Source organism: Nymphalis io, chromosome 25 (assembly GCF_905147045.1).
Source record: "Nymphalis io chromosome 25, ilAglIoxx1.1, whole genome shotgun sequence".
NCBI classification, from domain to species: Eukaryota; Metazoa; Arthropoda; class Insecta; order Lepidoptera; family Nymphalidae; genus Nymphalis; species Nymphalis io.
In genome coordinates, this window is record NC_065912.1 from 8581910 (window position 1) to 8594990 (window position 13081).

The 13081-nt window shown below is 30.0% G+C and overlaps 1 protein-coding gene across 1 annotated transcript in view; it reads right to left on the reverse strand.

Annotated features, from left to right (window-relative positions):
- Positions 1 to 3993: 3993 nt before the first annotated feature.
- LOC126778216 (octopamine receptor beta-2R) overlaps positions 3994 to 13081 on the reverse strand; it is a 208033-nt gene continuing 198945 nt past the window's right edge. Inside the window, exons 4-7 of the mRNA XM_050501692.1 lie at positions 9809 to 10075; positions 9056 to 9235; positions 7879 to 8137; positions 3994 to 7440 (exon numbers count right to left, since the gene is read on the reverse strand). Of these exons, the coding sequence (XP_050357649.1) occupies positions 6709 to 7440; positions 7879 to 8137; positions 9056 to 9225 (1161 nt within the window). The 5' untranslated portion in view covers positions 9226 to 9235; positions 9809 to 10075 and the 3' untranslated portion in view covers positions 3994 to 6708. The remainder of the gene's footprint in view (positions 7441 to 7878; positions 8138 to 9055; positions 9236 to 9808; positions 10076 to 13081) is intronic.

Below are 13081 nucleotides of genomic sequence, written 5' to 3' on the forward strand. Positions count from 1 at the left end.
AAACCTGTGCCATACGCGTTCTGTTTTTAACCAATCATAGTGCAGCTTCAGAACTTAGTGTATTTATTTTGATTATTATATTGGCCATGATAAGTAGTTATCCTGTCATTTAATAAAAAAACAATTGATTAATTTTTATTTTAAAAAGCACTTTTTTCATAATTATGAATAATATTTTTATCTTTTTCCACTGATTCTATAAATAGGTAATTCATTTGATAAATAATTAATTTGACAAATACTACAAATACGTTTATATATGCCAGACTATTTATAAAATAATATTTTAATAAAATATATTTTTTATATACTTAACTACAACATTCAGGATATTTGCAAAGTGAAATATTATTAGTGAAATTGTCTTTTATTAAATGTTTGCAGTATAACTTATATTTTATATATAATATATTTTTCGTCTGAATTTCTGGAACCTTTTTTGTAAAACGATCAATATTTTTTTATCATCATGTCTTTTTATCACCAGGTATTTTGAAAAACGTCTCTAATTCAGTGCGTTATGAAACACCAAAGTCGTAATTTTTAATTTATCATAACATAAAATTGCTCTTCATAATGTCTCATGATCAATTCATATGTAAATTCAAGCTGATTTATGGTTTACGGTCCGAAGGTCTCATCTCACTCCTGACAAGTGATGAATGTTAGGTGAAATGGTGTAAAGAAACTCCGGCAAAATCTACAGCCTTATATTATTATTAATCATTTTTATCATTTTAGATATTATCAACAGTCATCAACATTCCAAAATATAATTCAATTTTATAAAATGTCGATCTTAATCAGAATTCACCTTATTCAAATAAACCTACAAGGTTTATTTTAGTATAACGTCTTTTATATTTAGTATTATTGGTTTGGTTGTATTCGACAAGAAACTCAGTAGTTACATTTTTAGATCAATCAAAAAAAATAAATAACAATCTTGTATATATTTTTATGTATCCTTTATAAACATAATGGTGTAAAAGTGCTCGCAAGAGCCTTCATGAATAAAGTACTTGTATGTGTTGATTTGATTTGATTGTAAAAGCTTATTTGAATGTTGTATATTTTGATGTAATGAAAGAAAAGTGAAGTTAATTGATTTAATTTATGTGGTGACCACCGATGTTGATCAGTGGTGGTATTATTTTATTTCAATATAGATACATATAAACAATTAAAAATAGTTACGTTACAAATCGTTACTCCATAGAATGGTGGCAAGGAAGTAAGCATTTTCACTTTAAATAGCATTTAAAAATTGAATTAGAATTATTGTTATACTTAAAATTCTGCATCATGCCCACGACCTTCCTCATTCCTCTATAGAATAATTCCTCTTGCAAAAAAAGTTGAGAATATTCGCCATAATTTTTGTGAGGTTGACGCACGAGCCTCCAATGACAAGACAGATTTTTTTCCGTAGAACAAGTCTGGGTAAGTAGGACTGTATTTAAAGGTCGTAGTCCTTAGTCTGTCAATTTAGGTCAAGAAATATTTAAACAACAGCGACAGTCGCCAAAACTATTACTAAATTTATTCTATTTGTCTTTTTCACGTGTAGCGTGTGTATCTCAGACATGGTTCAGTGGATAGAATTCACTTGACTTAAAAGGTGATCGCGGGTTCACATCCGAGCTTCACTTTGTTTCTCGGCCGTTAAGGAAAACATCGTAAAGAAATCTTAACTAGCAGTAGAACACCATCACCTAGCTTTACTGAGCAGCAGAAGAGGCCTCAGCCGAGTAGGGGATGTTATTGAAGTTTAAGTGGCACCCATCTTAGCCAATAAGAGACAACGACATATACAGATTATTATAGTACCAATTGTTAATTTTTAGGAAGAGTAATTTTTCAGATTTTTTTTGGCGGGTTGGCTGGTGAACACTTTAACTTATACTGGATTTGTTTGACATATACATTATTATAGTGGTAATTATTAATTTTAAGGAAGTTACCCTTCCTTTTCAGATTTTTGGATTCGGAAATCGGTTGGCTGATTGTTGATATTATAATACAAAATTTAAAAAAAAATGTAAAATGGCGGGAATGTAAGCTTAAACTGAAACAATAAAAGTTACTGTACAGACTACATTATATCGTATAATATATAAAGTTTTGCATTTTACAAGCGATTAAATCCTTCGCTTACTGAGTTAAGTAATACTATATTATCATGTTCTTGTGATAAAATTGTAATTATATTAGCATTTCTCTGTTAAAACGCAATTTTAATTCTTGTAAAGATAAACGGAAAATTTCTTTCAGTGGGAGCGAGACAAAATTCCTGCTAGTTAGTAAAAGCGAGACAAAAACCCAAACCAAACAGATTTTAACAGTTATAATGTGTTTATTCAAAATAAATTAGGTAGTTAAGTTAATAATGAAAACACATTATTTGCCTCATTGGTCTAGTTGCTAGCATTTAAGGTCACATATCTCAATGTCCTGGGAAATTCGGCTCTCGGAATCTGGACGTTGACAGTATTGTCACTCCCGTGCCTTGGAAAACACGTACGTTAAACAGTTGGTCTTGCATCTGAACTCATCTGATCGTATCGGATTTGCCGTCCCATCGAACGAGGCGTGAAGAGGCATCTTGTGGGCCGGCAGGATAGTGCAGAACATTCTTCCCGACTGTCCTGGCCATCGTCGCGTTTGGACTTCACTACTACTTACCATCAGGTGGAGTGGAGTCAATTTCTTTCCCGATACATTAAAAATATTTTTTTTGAGGATACACTCTTGTAATATACATTCTTCGCCTGACTTGCGAATGACAATCGTGGCTGAAATCGATTAGGTCGTAAACAAACACATTTTTATGTACGAAACATTTTTATTATTTTGCAAAAAGCAGATTACACGCACATAATACCAAGTGTTGTCTTTCGTTATCTCATTGTCACATTTGTGGTATTATTACGTAGTTTATTTAACCATATATAAACAAACTGTTCATCTGTTTATCAGTAATCAATTTCAAAACGATTATAGAATAGGTAGGTGGACGAGCGTATGGGCCATCGGATGGTACATGGTCACCAACGCCCATAGACATTGCCATTGTAAGAAATGTTAATCATTGCTTACATCGCCAATGTGCCACCAACCTTGAACTAAGATGTTATTTATTCTACTAAGGTGTTTCTCTTTTGGGGTTTCTTTGGGTTTGCCCATTTTTTTAGGGAGTACATCTCCATAAAACAAACACTAAGGTAATGAAATATTATCTTTAGCTGATTATGTATATATATACATTGTTTATGACTAGTCGAAGTGCGAACCTAGTAGAGGGTGCTAGGTTTCTAGTAGAGGGACGCAATTGTGAAAGGTCATATAATATACGGTGAAAATCTATTATGATGCGTGTATATGATATTGAAAGACTTATTCTACAGCCGCGCTATTCTTTAACAAACTTCGTTACTCGAGAGATTTTAAAAACCGACTAACGGTGATACACAGTATTTTTTTTAAGTATATAAGTTACAGTCTAAGGTAGAGCGCGCTTGCCTAGAAGATGCATATTCACTCTTGACTTGAAGGTACCCATATTGTAGGTGGTGGGAAAAACAGAGGTCAGGAGGGTGCTCCAGACCTTAGAGGTAAGTATATCATCACTTTTTGAAATTTCAAAATTGTTCAGTGGTGAGTAGTAAATAGAATAGCTTTTGCTGGACAGTGTCTTATCATATTTTATATTTACTTTATTGAAGATAATTAATATAAAACATCTGAAGCATCTTTTTAGTAATTTATTAAAGATCACAATCAGGAATATTGAAATTTATATTCAATGATTTTCCATTACTTTATATATAAATAAAAGCCTAAGTAATTAAAAACAATTTATGGAAAAAAAATAAAGAAATATTTACAACTTTACTTTAATTTAGTACAACGAATATTTTGAAAATGACCTTTAAATTAAATATAATAAAAGAAAATAATTTAAGCATAGAAATATACATATATTTGAAAACCTACGTAATAATACCACATATATTTCAAAATAATTTAAGCAACCCTATTATAATGACAATGATAATTACGCTATAATGATCTCATATAATTCACTATCATTAAAAGAATATTTACATCGAAATTCATTACTTTCATATTTTGGTATCAAGATTAAAATCTACGAAGGATACATGGCAATTACGATCTATATAAATAAAACTTTGAACAATAATTAACTTAAATTATTAAAGTCGGATTTGTTCGACTAAGTTGATATTACAAATAACAAATGACTTTGAAATCAATGAAATCAACGAAGTATCGGTAACGGTGAAGGTGATAGTAATGAATAATATAAAATATCACAGCCCAACGTAAACATAGGAAACACTTAATTTTAATCAACATCAGCCAACAATGAAGGGTGAAGCAAAATAGGCAAAGATATTCAATGAATATGACGTCACAAACGAACTCTCTTGTAACAATATATTAGTTTTTAGTTAATCTAGTTATTTACCAATAAATCCACTCATATTATAAAATTCAAATTCCAAAGTTATCGTCTACGCTATACACCGATCTAATTATTTTTAAAGTTACATATTGCTGTTTTTTTTTCAAGAAACTAAATCTACATTAGTTTCAATTTAAAATCTTTCTATGTTTTACATAAGTACTACAAATACATATACATTATTATTTGTTTACTAATAATGAATTAAATTTACGCTAACATTAGTTGATGTAGTTAAGAATCTTATAAAATTAAAGAAATTAATGATTAAAACAAAACACGTTGGACGGAGTTTAACCGAAGTTTAAAAATTTAAATGGGTTGACATATATTTCAGATTGAAACAACATTTTCGATAAAAAATAAATCCGAACACAATTCTTTGTCTAAGGAATAACACAATAACAACAATGATATATGAATTTGTTTGTTGTAATATCTAAAGAAGTCACAACCGTATATTATTACTTTTATTACAATTATATTTATAATAAAATGTATATTTATAATACAAATACATACTGGGTACATAAGATAAGAACTGGCTATTAGAAAGTCGTGTGTTTATTTATTTTTTTAAGATTTAATTCTTAATCGAATCTAATAAACTTTGAGCCTTAATTACTTATTTAAAAGGAAGACACATTGACTTTATAGAGCGACATCTCATTAAAGAACTAAAACCACCAAATGCTTATCGTAACGCTTTTTACTAAGTATTATATGTAAGACATAAGAACTTTGATAAGGTTATTTTTTCTTGAAACGTGGATAAGCAATTGGTGTTTTGAATAGTTCTTAAATTACATATACATTAATGAGGTCGCGGAGTTGTAAGCGAAGACACTATATGGACATTGACTGATAGATATTTTATATGAGGAATCAAAGATGTACACCGAAGTAAATTTCGAAATACGAATTTGCAAATTTTGAACGATCATGCTGTTCTTAATTTAAAAGTTGTAATGTAAGATCATTTAATATATAACAATAAAGATACACAATCTATAGGAATCGATTTTTAAATTTCTAATCACGTGACAAGGATCATCTAGAGTTAATCATTTGATAGATCGATTTGACGCACATCGCTCAAAATTTACTATATTATTTTAACCATCGAATTATTAAAGGTTAGTATTAAATGACTATAGACATCATAAAAAGATAAACACCACACTGATACACCAAAGTCTAGTCGGTCTATTACAGTTAATAGCACAACAATTATTATTTTATAACTCGAATTTTCTATTGAAGCGTTATTTGTCCCCATAATCATTATCATATCTCCCTATAAATGTTTAAATGAAATTATTTTTATATCTATATTATCATCGCTTAATTTTAAATCTACTACATTTACATTTAAAGATTTATTTACAATTATTTTATCTCTATCTGCTATAAAAAAATCATTGAAATGATTATTTATCTTTTATCCGAGCGTCAAAAGATTTTTCAGTGGTTTGTATTGAAATCATTTTAATGGAAAATACAAACTTGAATAGTTATCGGATTGAAATTGATGGGGTTTTATAAGTAAATCGTTGAATATTTGTTATTAATCGAAATTATTATTATGATACTGTTAATTTGTTTGAAATTTAACTCAAGATATGAGAGCACTACGATTGAAAGTAAGTTAGACTTAGTATCGTGATATTTGTATTCATCTACTTATTGCTATCAATTGTTTCTTATATAATAACATTTATAAATATTAATTGCTAAAATAAATAATCATAACATAATTCATTTTTTATAAATTAAAGCCTCTAAAATTAGTATTTACATTTATATTTGGCCTCTTCGTCTGTTTCTGAAACATTATGTTTTAGGCCTACGAATCAGCTATCTTTGGAATTAATACTATTGTGAAAATGATCTATACAAAACTATTTACATTAAAAAATTACACACCACATTATATTTAATATATATTACGTTCTAGCTATCATTAGAAATATTAGAAAAAACCAACACAATTGAAATTAGATTTCATAAATAAATATAATCTTAGAGATTCATGCATGTTAAATACAAGACGATAGTCAATTCACTATTAATTCTATTACAGACATTTATTTAATCGATATTTACAACAATCGATATATAGTTCAAAATTCAGTCAATAATCGGAATATGTTACATCATATTTCGTTGAAACACTAGGCCTGTCAAACGGCTGTCACTTGATCATAGTTCGGCGATATTCAAAGGGATGCAAGATCTGATGCCCTCCTCGATGGGATAGGCACTCGAAGCTGAGCGGATCCTCGTCTATCCAACCGTTCCAAAGCGTCTGAATCAGACGCACCGCGCCGGCAGAAGCTACAAAACGCGCACGCCAAAGTATTCTTGAACGCATTACGAAAGTCTCTGTTGAAATACGCATAAATGATCGGATTTAGGGCTGAATTGAAATAACCAGTCCAAAACATGATAACAGTCACAACCTCTGGATATGTACACGAATCACACAATGACGTCGACAAATAGAACAAGAAGAACGGTAACCAGCAGAGGATGAAAGCGCCCATAATTATACCCAAAGTCCTAGCCGCTTTGTGTTCTCGTTTCATTTTCAGGATATTCCTATCTTTGGTGGGAGTTGTGGCGTTGATATGTAATGCGCCGTTTTTGTCGCCAACTTCTCTCGAATGACGATGCATGAGCATCGCGTTACCTGCTCTTGCGTGAAGAGCTTTCTCCTGGCGATTCGCTTCTTTGAATATAGCGAGATAGGTAAATATCATGATAGTGCATGGTATCCAAAAAGATATTGAGCTGGATATGACAGCATATGGTTTGTTCACTTTGAATTCACATTGATTTAACTCCCTGGTTCTCATGTATTCACTGGTGGTGTACCAGCCCATGAAAATTGGGGCGTATGATATTGTTATAGGACTGAGCCATGTCGCTGCTAACATGACAAACGCCATCTGAAAGAAATAGTACATTTTAATATTATAATTGTAGGCAAATTTAATTTAATTTATATTTTGTTTATTTGAAAAATAATTTAAAAGCTTTTTACTGTTAAAACCTATTAACTGTAATTATATTTCGCTTGGAAAAGTTCTTGTGTTGCTAAAATCCTCACAAAGTTATAAGTTAACCTCCTTTAAGTAACCCTTTTAATCTTTTCAAAGAAAACTTTGGCGTAAACGATTATTCTAACAAATAATTTTAAATGCATAACATTTTTGAGTCAAACTTCATCACCAAGTTTATAATGAACTAGGTTTGAAAATAATAATTAAAACCATTAACAGACAGACTTTTAAATATTTACAAAAACATTACATTCTAACATCGATAAAAATCTATTCAAATAAATAAAACAAGCTATTTTAAACACAAAAACTTTTTTTACAAACCTTTTTCGTCATCTTAATAGGATATTTGAGAGGTTTTACTATAGCGTAATATCTGTCCACTGATATGCAACACAGATGCAATATCGAAGTTGATGTAAAATAAACATCTGAAGAGTTCCAAAGGTCACAGATAACTGGACCAAAGATCCATTCATTGTAAAACTGTACGCTAAAATTAAAAGGCATTACGACCATAGCGACAAGAATATCAGCAAACGCCAATGATACCACGAAGTAATTTGTTATGACACGAAGTTTTCTGAAAATAATGAGACATTTAAACATTTGAAATAACAGATATTTAAAATTAGAATTAATTATATTAAGATTTGATTTAAATCAAAATGAGATGGTCATTTGTCTTCCTTACATTTTAAATAATTACTAATTCAACGCATGGTAAGACAATCAGCGATATTATAAGGACACCTTAAGAACGATAGTTATATAGATAGTAGATATACATAATAATATATGTATATAATGTAAAAAGTGTTTTATATTTCTCCCTGTGTCTTTAGAAAAAGATGACCAATTATCATTAGAAAGCTTATTCGCCTTCCTAATATTGACAATAAATAATTAGAATATTTCTAAATAAATTTGGATTTCTTAGTCATTAAACTAAACATAAAAGACCATATTATAAAACTTAAGAATCGGATTTACAGAAAAAAACACAAGTTTATACAGAAAAAAAAATAATTACGTTCTTATCCTTTTTTATACTCGTAATATGAATTTTACTATAAAATAACTTGAAAAAGTCAGCGGTATTTTTCTTTAGAAATATTTCAGCAAAACATATAATTATTACGAGACAGTAACACGTAAATATTCTTATTTTAATGACATCTGTGCCGAGTAATTTTATTCATTTTTAAACACAAGCTTTAAAATAAGGAAACGTAAAATGACGTTTAAAAGTATATAAAATAAAATATACGTTGTTTTACAAAACATAAAGAGAGAAATGCACTATTTGACCTTATGATTTTTATTTGTCTCTGAAATTCTGTTATTATATTATATATAACATATTCTGTATAAACAAAAATAATACAAATAATAAATATTTAGAGCATACATTCAAATATTACAATAACGTAAACAAAAACATATTACGTAGCTTATGTTTTATAGGAGTTTATTGACCATGACAGTAAAATAAGCAAACCTGTGTCGCATAACACTGACGATAACGAGGAGGTTTCCAAGTACAGCCATTATCACGATGAGCAGCAACACGGCTGTCCGCAGCTTGAACATCACCGCTTGCGTCCATTCCGGATCTTCCACGCCCGTCGCGTTGCTGGTCTCGTTCCGGGTAACATTTACTTGATCCATAAGGGGCAGTCTAGATTCAAAATTTAATATATTTAAAATTATTGTATTAAGTCGAGATGGCCTAGTGGTTAGAATGCTCGAATCTTAACCGATGATCGTGGTTTCAAGCCCGGACAGGTACCACTACGGCGATTGTAATATTCTACGTTAATAAAGTACATTTTGTTTTGATTTTCTGCTGATTCACACCCCTTCTTGGAAATGTTTCGAGTATAACCAACCATCACACTTCATGCTGCTTGGCAGATAAGCTTGACACATGATTCATATTTTTTATTTATTCTTCATGATGTTTTCCTTAACCACCAATAACAAGATGAATTATAAACTTCAACGCAAGAAAATTCAAAACTGTTTTTTTATTCGATATACAATTATTTAGTCATTTGGAAAATCACTTCCATAACAAATAAGTATGTTATAAATTGTAAGAAAATAATCACTTTGCTTAAGCAGTACATGACACCACTACATTTTTTCCTTTCCATTATATTGCAGATTCCCAAAACCTAATATTCTTTGAATTTAAAACGTTCGATTAAAAATACCTTAGCCTATCTTCTAATATGAAATTTGTCGCTACCTTTAACTTTCTTGCTTATCCTTCTTTACTTCAGTTTCATTATCGCAAGCTACCTCACTCCGTACAATCGATTGCTCATTAACGATCATTCTAACTAGATCACCTATTGATTTATTATCAGAAAGTCATTCGTCAAGTTATCCATCCTTTTCTTCTTAACGGTCTCAGATGTTATTTCCACTATTCTTTTCGCATACATTTTCAGTTATAAAAACTTCATGTTTTCATCTTTTTCGATCTAGTCTTCACATCCTTCCATTATATTATCTGAAAAAAAAAATTCATTGCGATATTATTTAAATGATTTTTGTATTTTTTTATTATCCTTTTAAGCAAAATTTATTTGATTGGGTTTCGTGCAAGCCCGCTTTGTCAGTGTTCAGGTTCCATAAGTGAGTGACACAAGAACCATAAACTTAGTCCCCAAGGTTGGTGGCGCACTGGCAATGTAAGGAATGGTTGATATTTCTAACAGTACCAATATATATGGGTGATGGTAACCACTTATATTCAGGCCCATTCTCCCGACTGCCTACCTATTTTAAATTAAAAAAAAAAACATAAAAATGACAAATCATCATAATTGGAACATACCAAAGAGAAAAAAAAATCTTTTTTTATTTGATCGATCAAATATTATTAAAAATATTTTTATTGACGAAAGAACTAATGAAATGATGTGAAGGCCTCAGTTTTTTCTGCGGTTATTTTAAGTTGAGGTGTTTATTTCCGAACCAGTGGTGGATTATTGACGATCAGTAAGCAAGTGTAACGCTTATACGTTGAAAAAAGATTTTCTCTTTTGCTTTAATAATAATTTAAAAAACATTTATTATCAATTCAATCAAAAGCAATATTGCGTTTTAGAATTTTTGAATCTTTGTATTAAAGATAAAATTTATTCCGTAATAAATTGTTTTAATCAGAAGTGTAAGTCTTGACTACAAATGTTCTTGACAGATTTATTGGATCACAGTTACACTTTATCGCTTCGGATTGCTGTAAAAATAATACTTTTTAAAACTAAAATTTGCTAATCCTATTTTAAATTATAGTGATATAACGTTCATTTAACTTTAGTAGTATTATAGGTGGCTTTAAGTTATTTTATTATTATCATTATTACATTTGTTTCAATTTTAGTATTGTAAAGAAATCAATTAATTGATGTCCTCGGCTGAATTTGATTCATAAATCCATGAATAGGATTAATACTTATTTATTTACAAATTAAAACGATTCGTAAATTATGTATAAAGAAATTAATATAAGATATTTTTTCTTTAATTCAATCGGTGTTACAAAAACATTTTCATGGAAGTATACTTTATAAGATAACAAATACCACTATTCTCCATTTATTACTTTAATTAAAGTTTAAAGTCTAAAAAACACTGTTAACCTCTTTAAATATCTGACATAGTATCTCCAAAGACAATCTGTGCTTTATTAAAGTCGTTAAACATAGAATACTGTCGTAGATAGGGTCATAAAACAATGAAAAGTTCTGGAACAAATAAATAAATAACATTAATTAAAATAGCGGAGTGATCTCTTTACAGGAAGACCCTATTAAACTAGTATTTGTAATGACATGGATATAAATTTAAACAAGAATAACTCTTATTTACCGACTTACCCCAATTATAATACCAAATATAATACAACAAAATTAAACTACCAACTCATTATAACGGCCTCAAAAATGTCAACAGCACAATCGTGATCAGCGGTAAAAGAAACTGATATGATGTTTCAGGTGAAATTCTAACAAATGTGTGATGATAATGCCGACCGATTTCACTACCCACTAATACTTTTGATTCATCGCAGTGGAAACCTTCAGAAAGGTACCCGGGTGTAATGGGGGTGGAAATGGGTTATGTGGGATTCTTACCCACTAAAACCACTGCAATGGCCGTTCTAAGCACGGATCGGAGAGGCTGCAGGATCGTGTTGATATAACGCATCCATGGCCTCTCCCGTGCTATGCTCCGCTCGTGGCGGAGCTCTACTCAAGGGGCGAAGGTAATCTCGCCCCCAGCACTAGCCACTAGACCAACGATGCAGTGCAATCCAACATATATGTATCTTTCGCAAATATATTGTCAAAGCCGTGATATTATAATTTAAAGGTAGATTGTCAAGCGACTTCATTTCTTGCAATTTAACGGTCTGGTCTTGGTGACATTGTAATGTCACGGGGACACTTTAGTGACACTATAATAAATCTAGGTATATATATGAGCGAAGTTGGCTATGAGAGACGTCGAGCATTCTAATTGGTTCTAAAATAGTTGGGCCGTTTCTTTAAAAAAAAAATAGAATTTAAAAAAATACTGGTAACGATTTCTTAATTAACAGATATATAAAATGACCGATATATAAAACTATTCAGTCTCCTTGTTACAATGAACATCGTCTGCGTATAGAGAGAATACAGAAGCGATTTGTATATCATCTATCCAGAAACAAAAAAACCTCTTACAATAAATCTAATAAAAATTACAGCAATCTCTTGAAAGACTTTAATATGGATAGTCTCTCTGTACGCAGACAATTATTAGATCTCTCTTTCCTATTTAAGATAATTCGTAACGAGATCGACTGTACTTACTTACTTGAAAAGATATACTATCGTATTCCAAGGCGCAATGTTCGTAGTTTTCTGGGCACTTTTGATGTCAGAATATCAAACGAAATTAGGATGTAATGCACCAATGCCTAGATCATCACGGTTGTACAATGGTTTTTGTCAAGGTCTAGATATTTTTAATGACTCTGCCATGATTTATCGTAAACGGGCGCTAGAATTGTTGAGAGATGCAAATAAATAAATAAATAAATAATAAATAATGTTATCTTAATTTTATTTTGTATTAACTAGTATATTTTTAGTAATTTTTTGTAACGTAAACTTTGCATGAATTTAATGAATTATTTAATTTTAATTTGTACCTATATCAATTTCAAACTATTTGTGTTATTAATTTTAATTTTATTAAGTGCATGTTTATTTTTTTATGATCTTTAATTTGTACCAATTTGGACTTATTTTTTTTTTAATCTTTCTACTCATGTTGCTATAATTATGTGTTAATGTATTTTTAAAACAAATATTGTAATTGTTGTGGCTACTTTAAAAAGCTTCACATGTTAGCCATTTTCACTTAATTGTTTTACATTTGTCATTAGAACATGTAGTAGCTACTAGTGGTCCTTAAAATAAATAAAATAAAATTCAGTCTTCACTGACAGATGATAAAATTTATT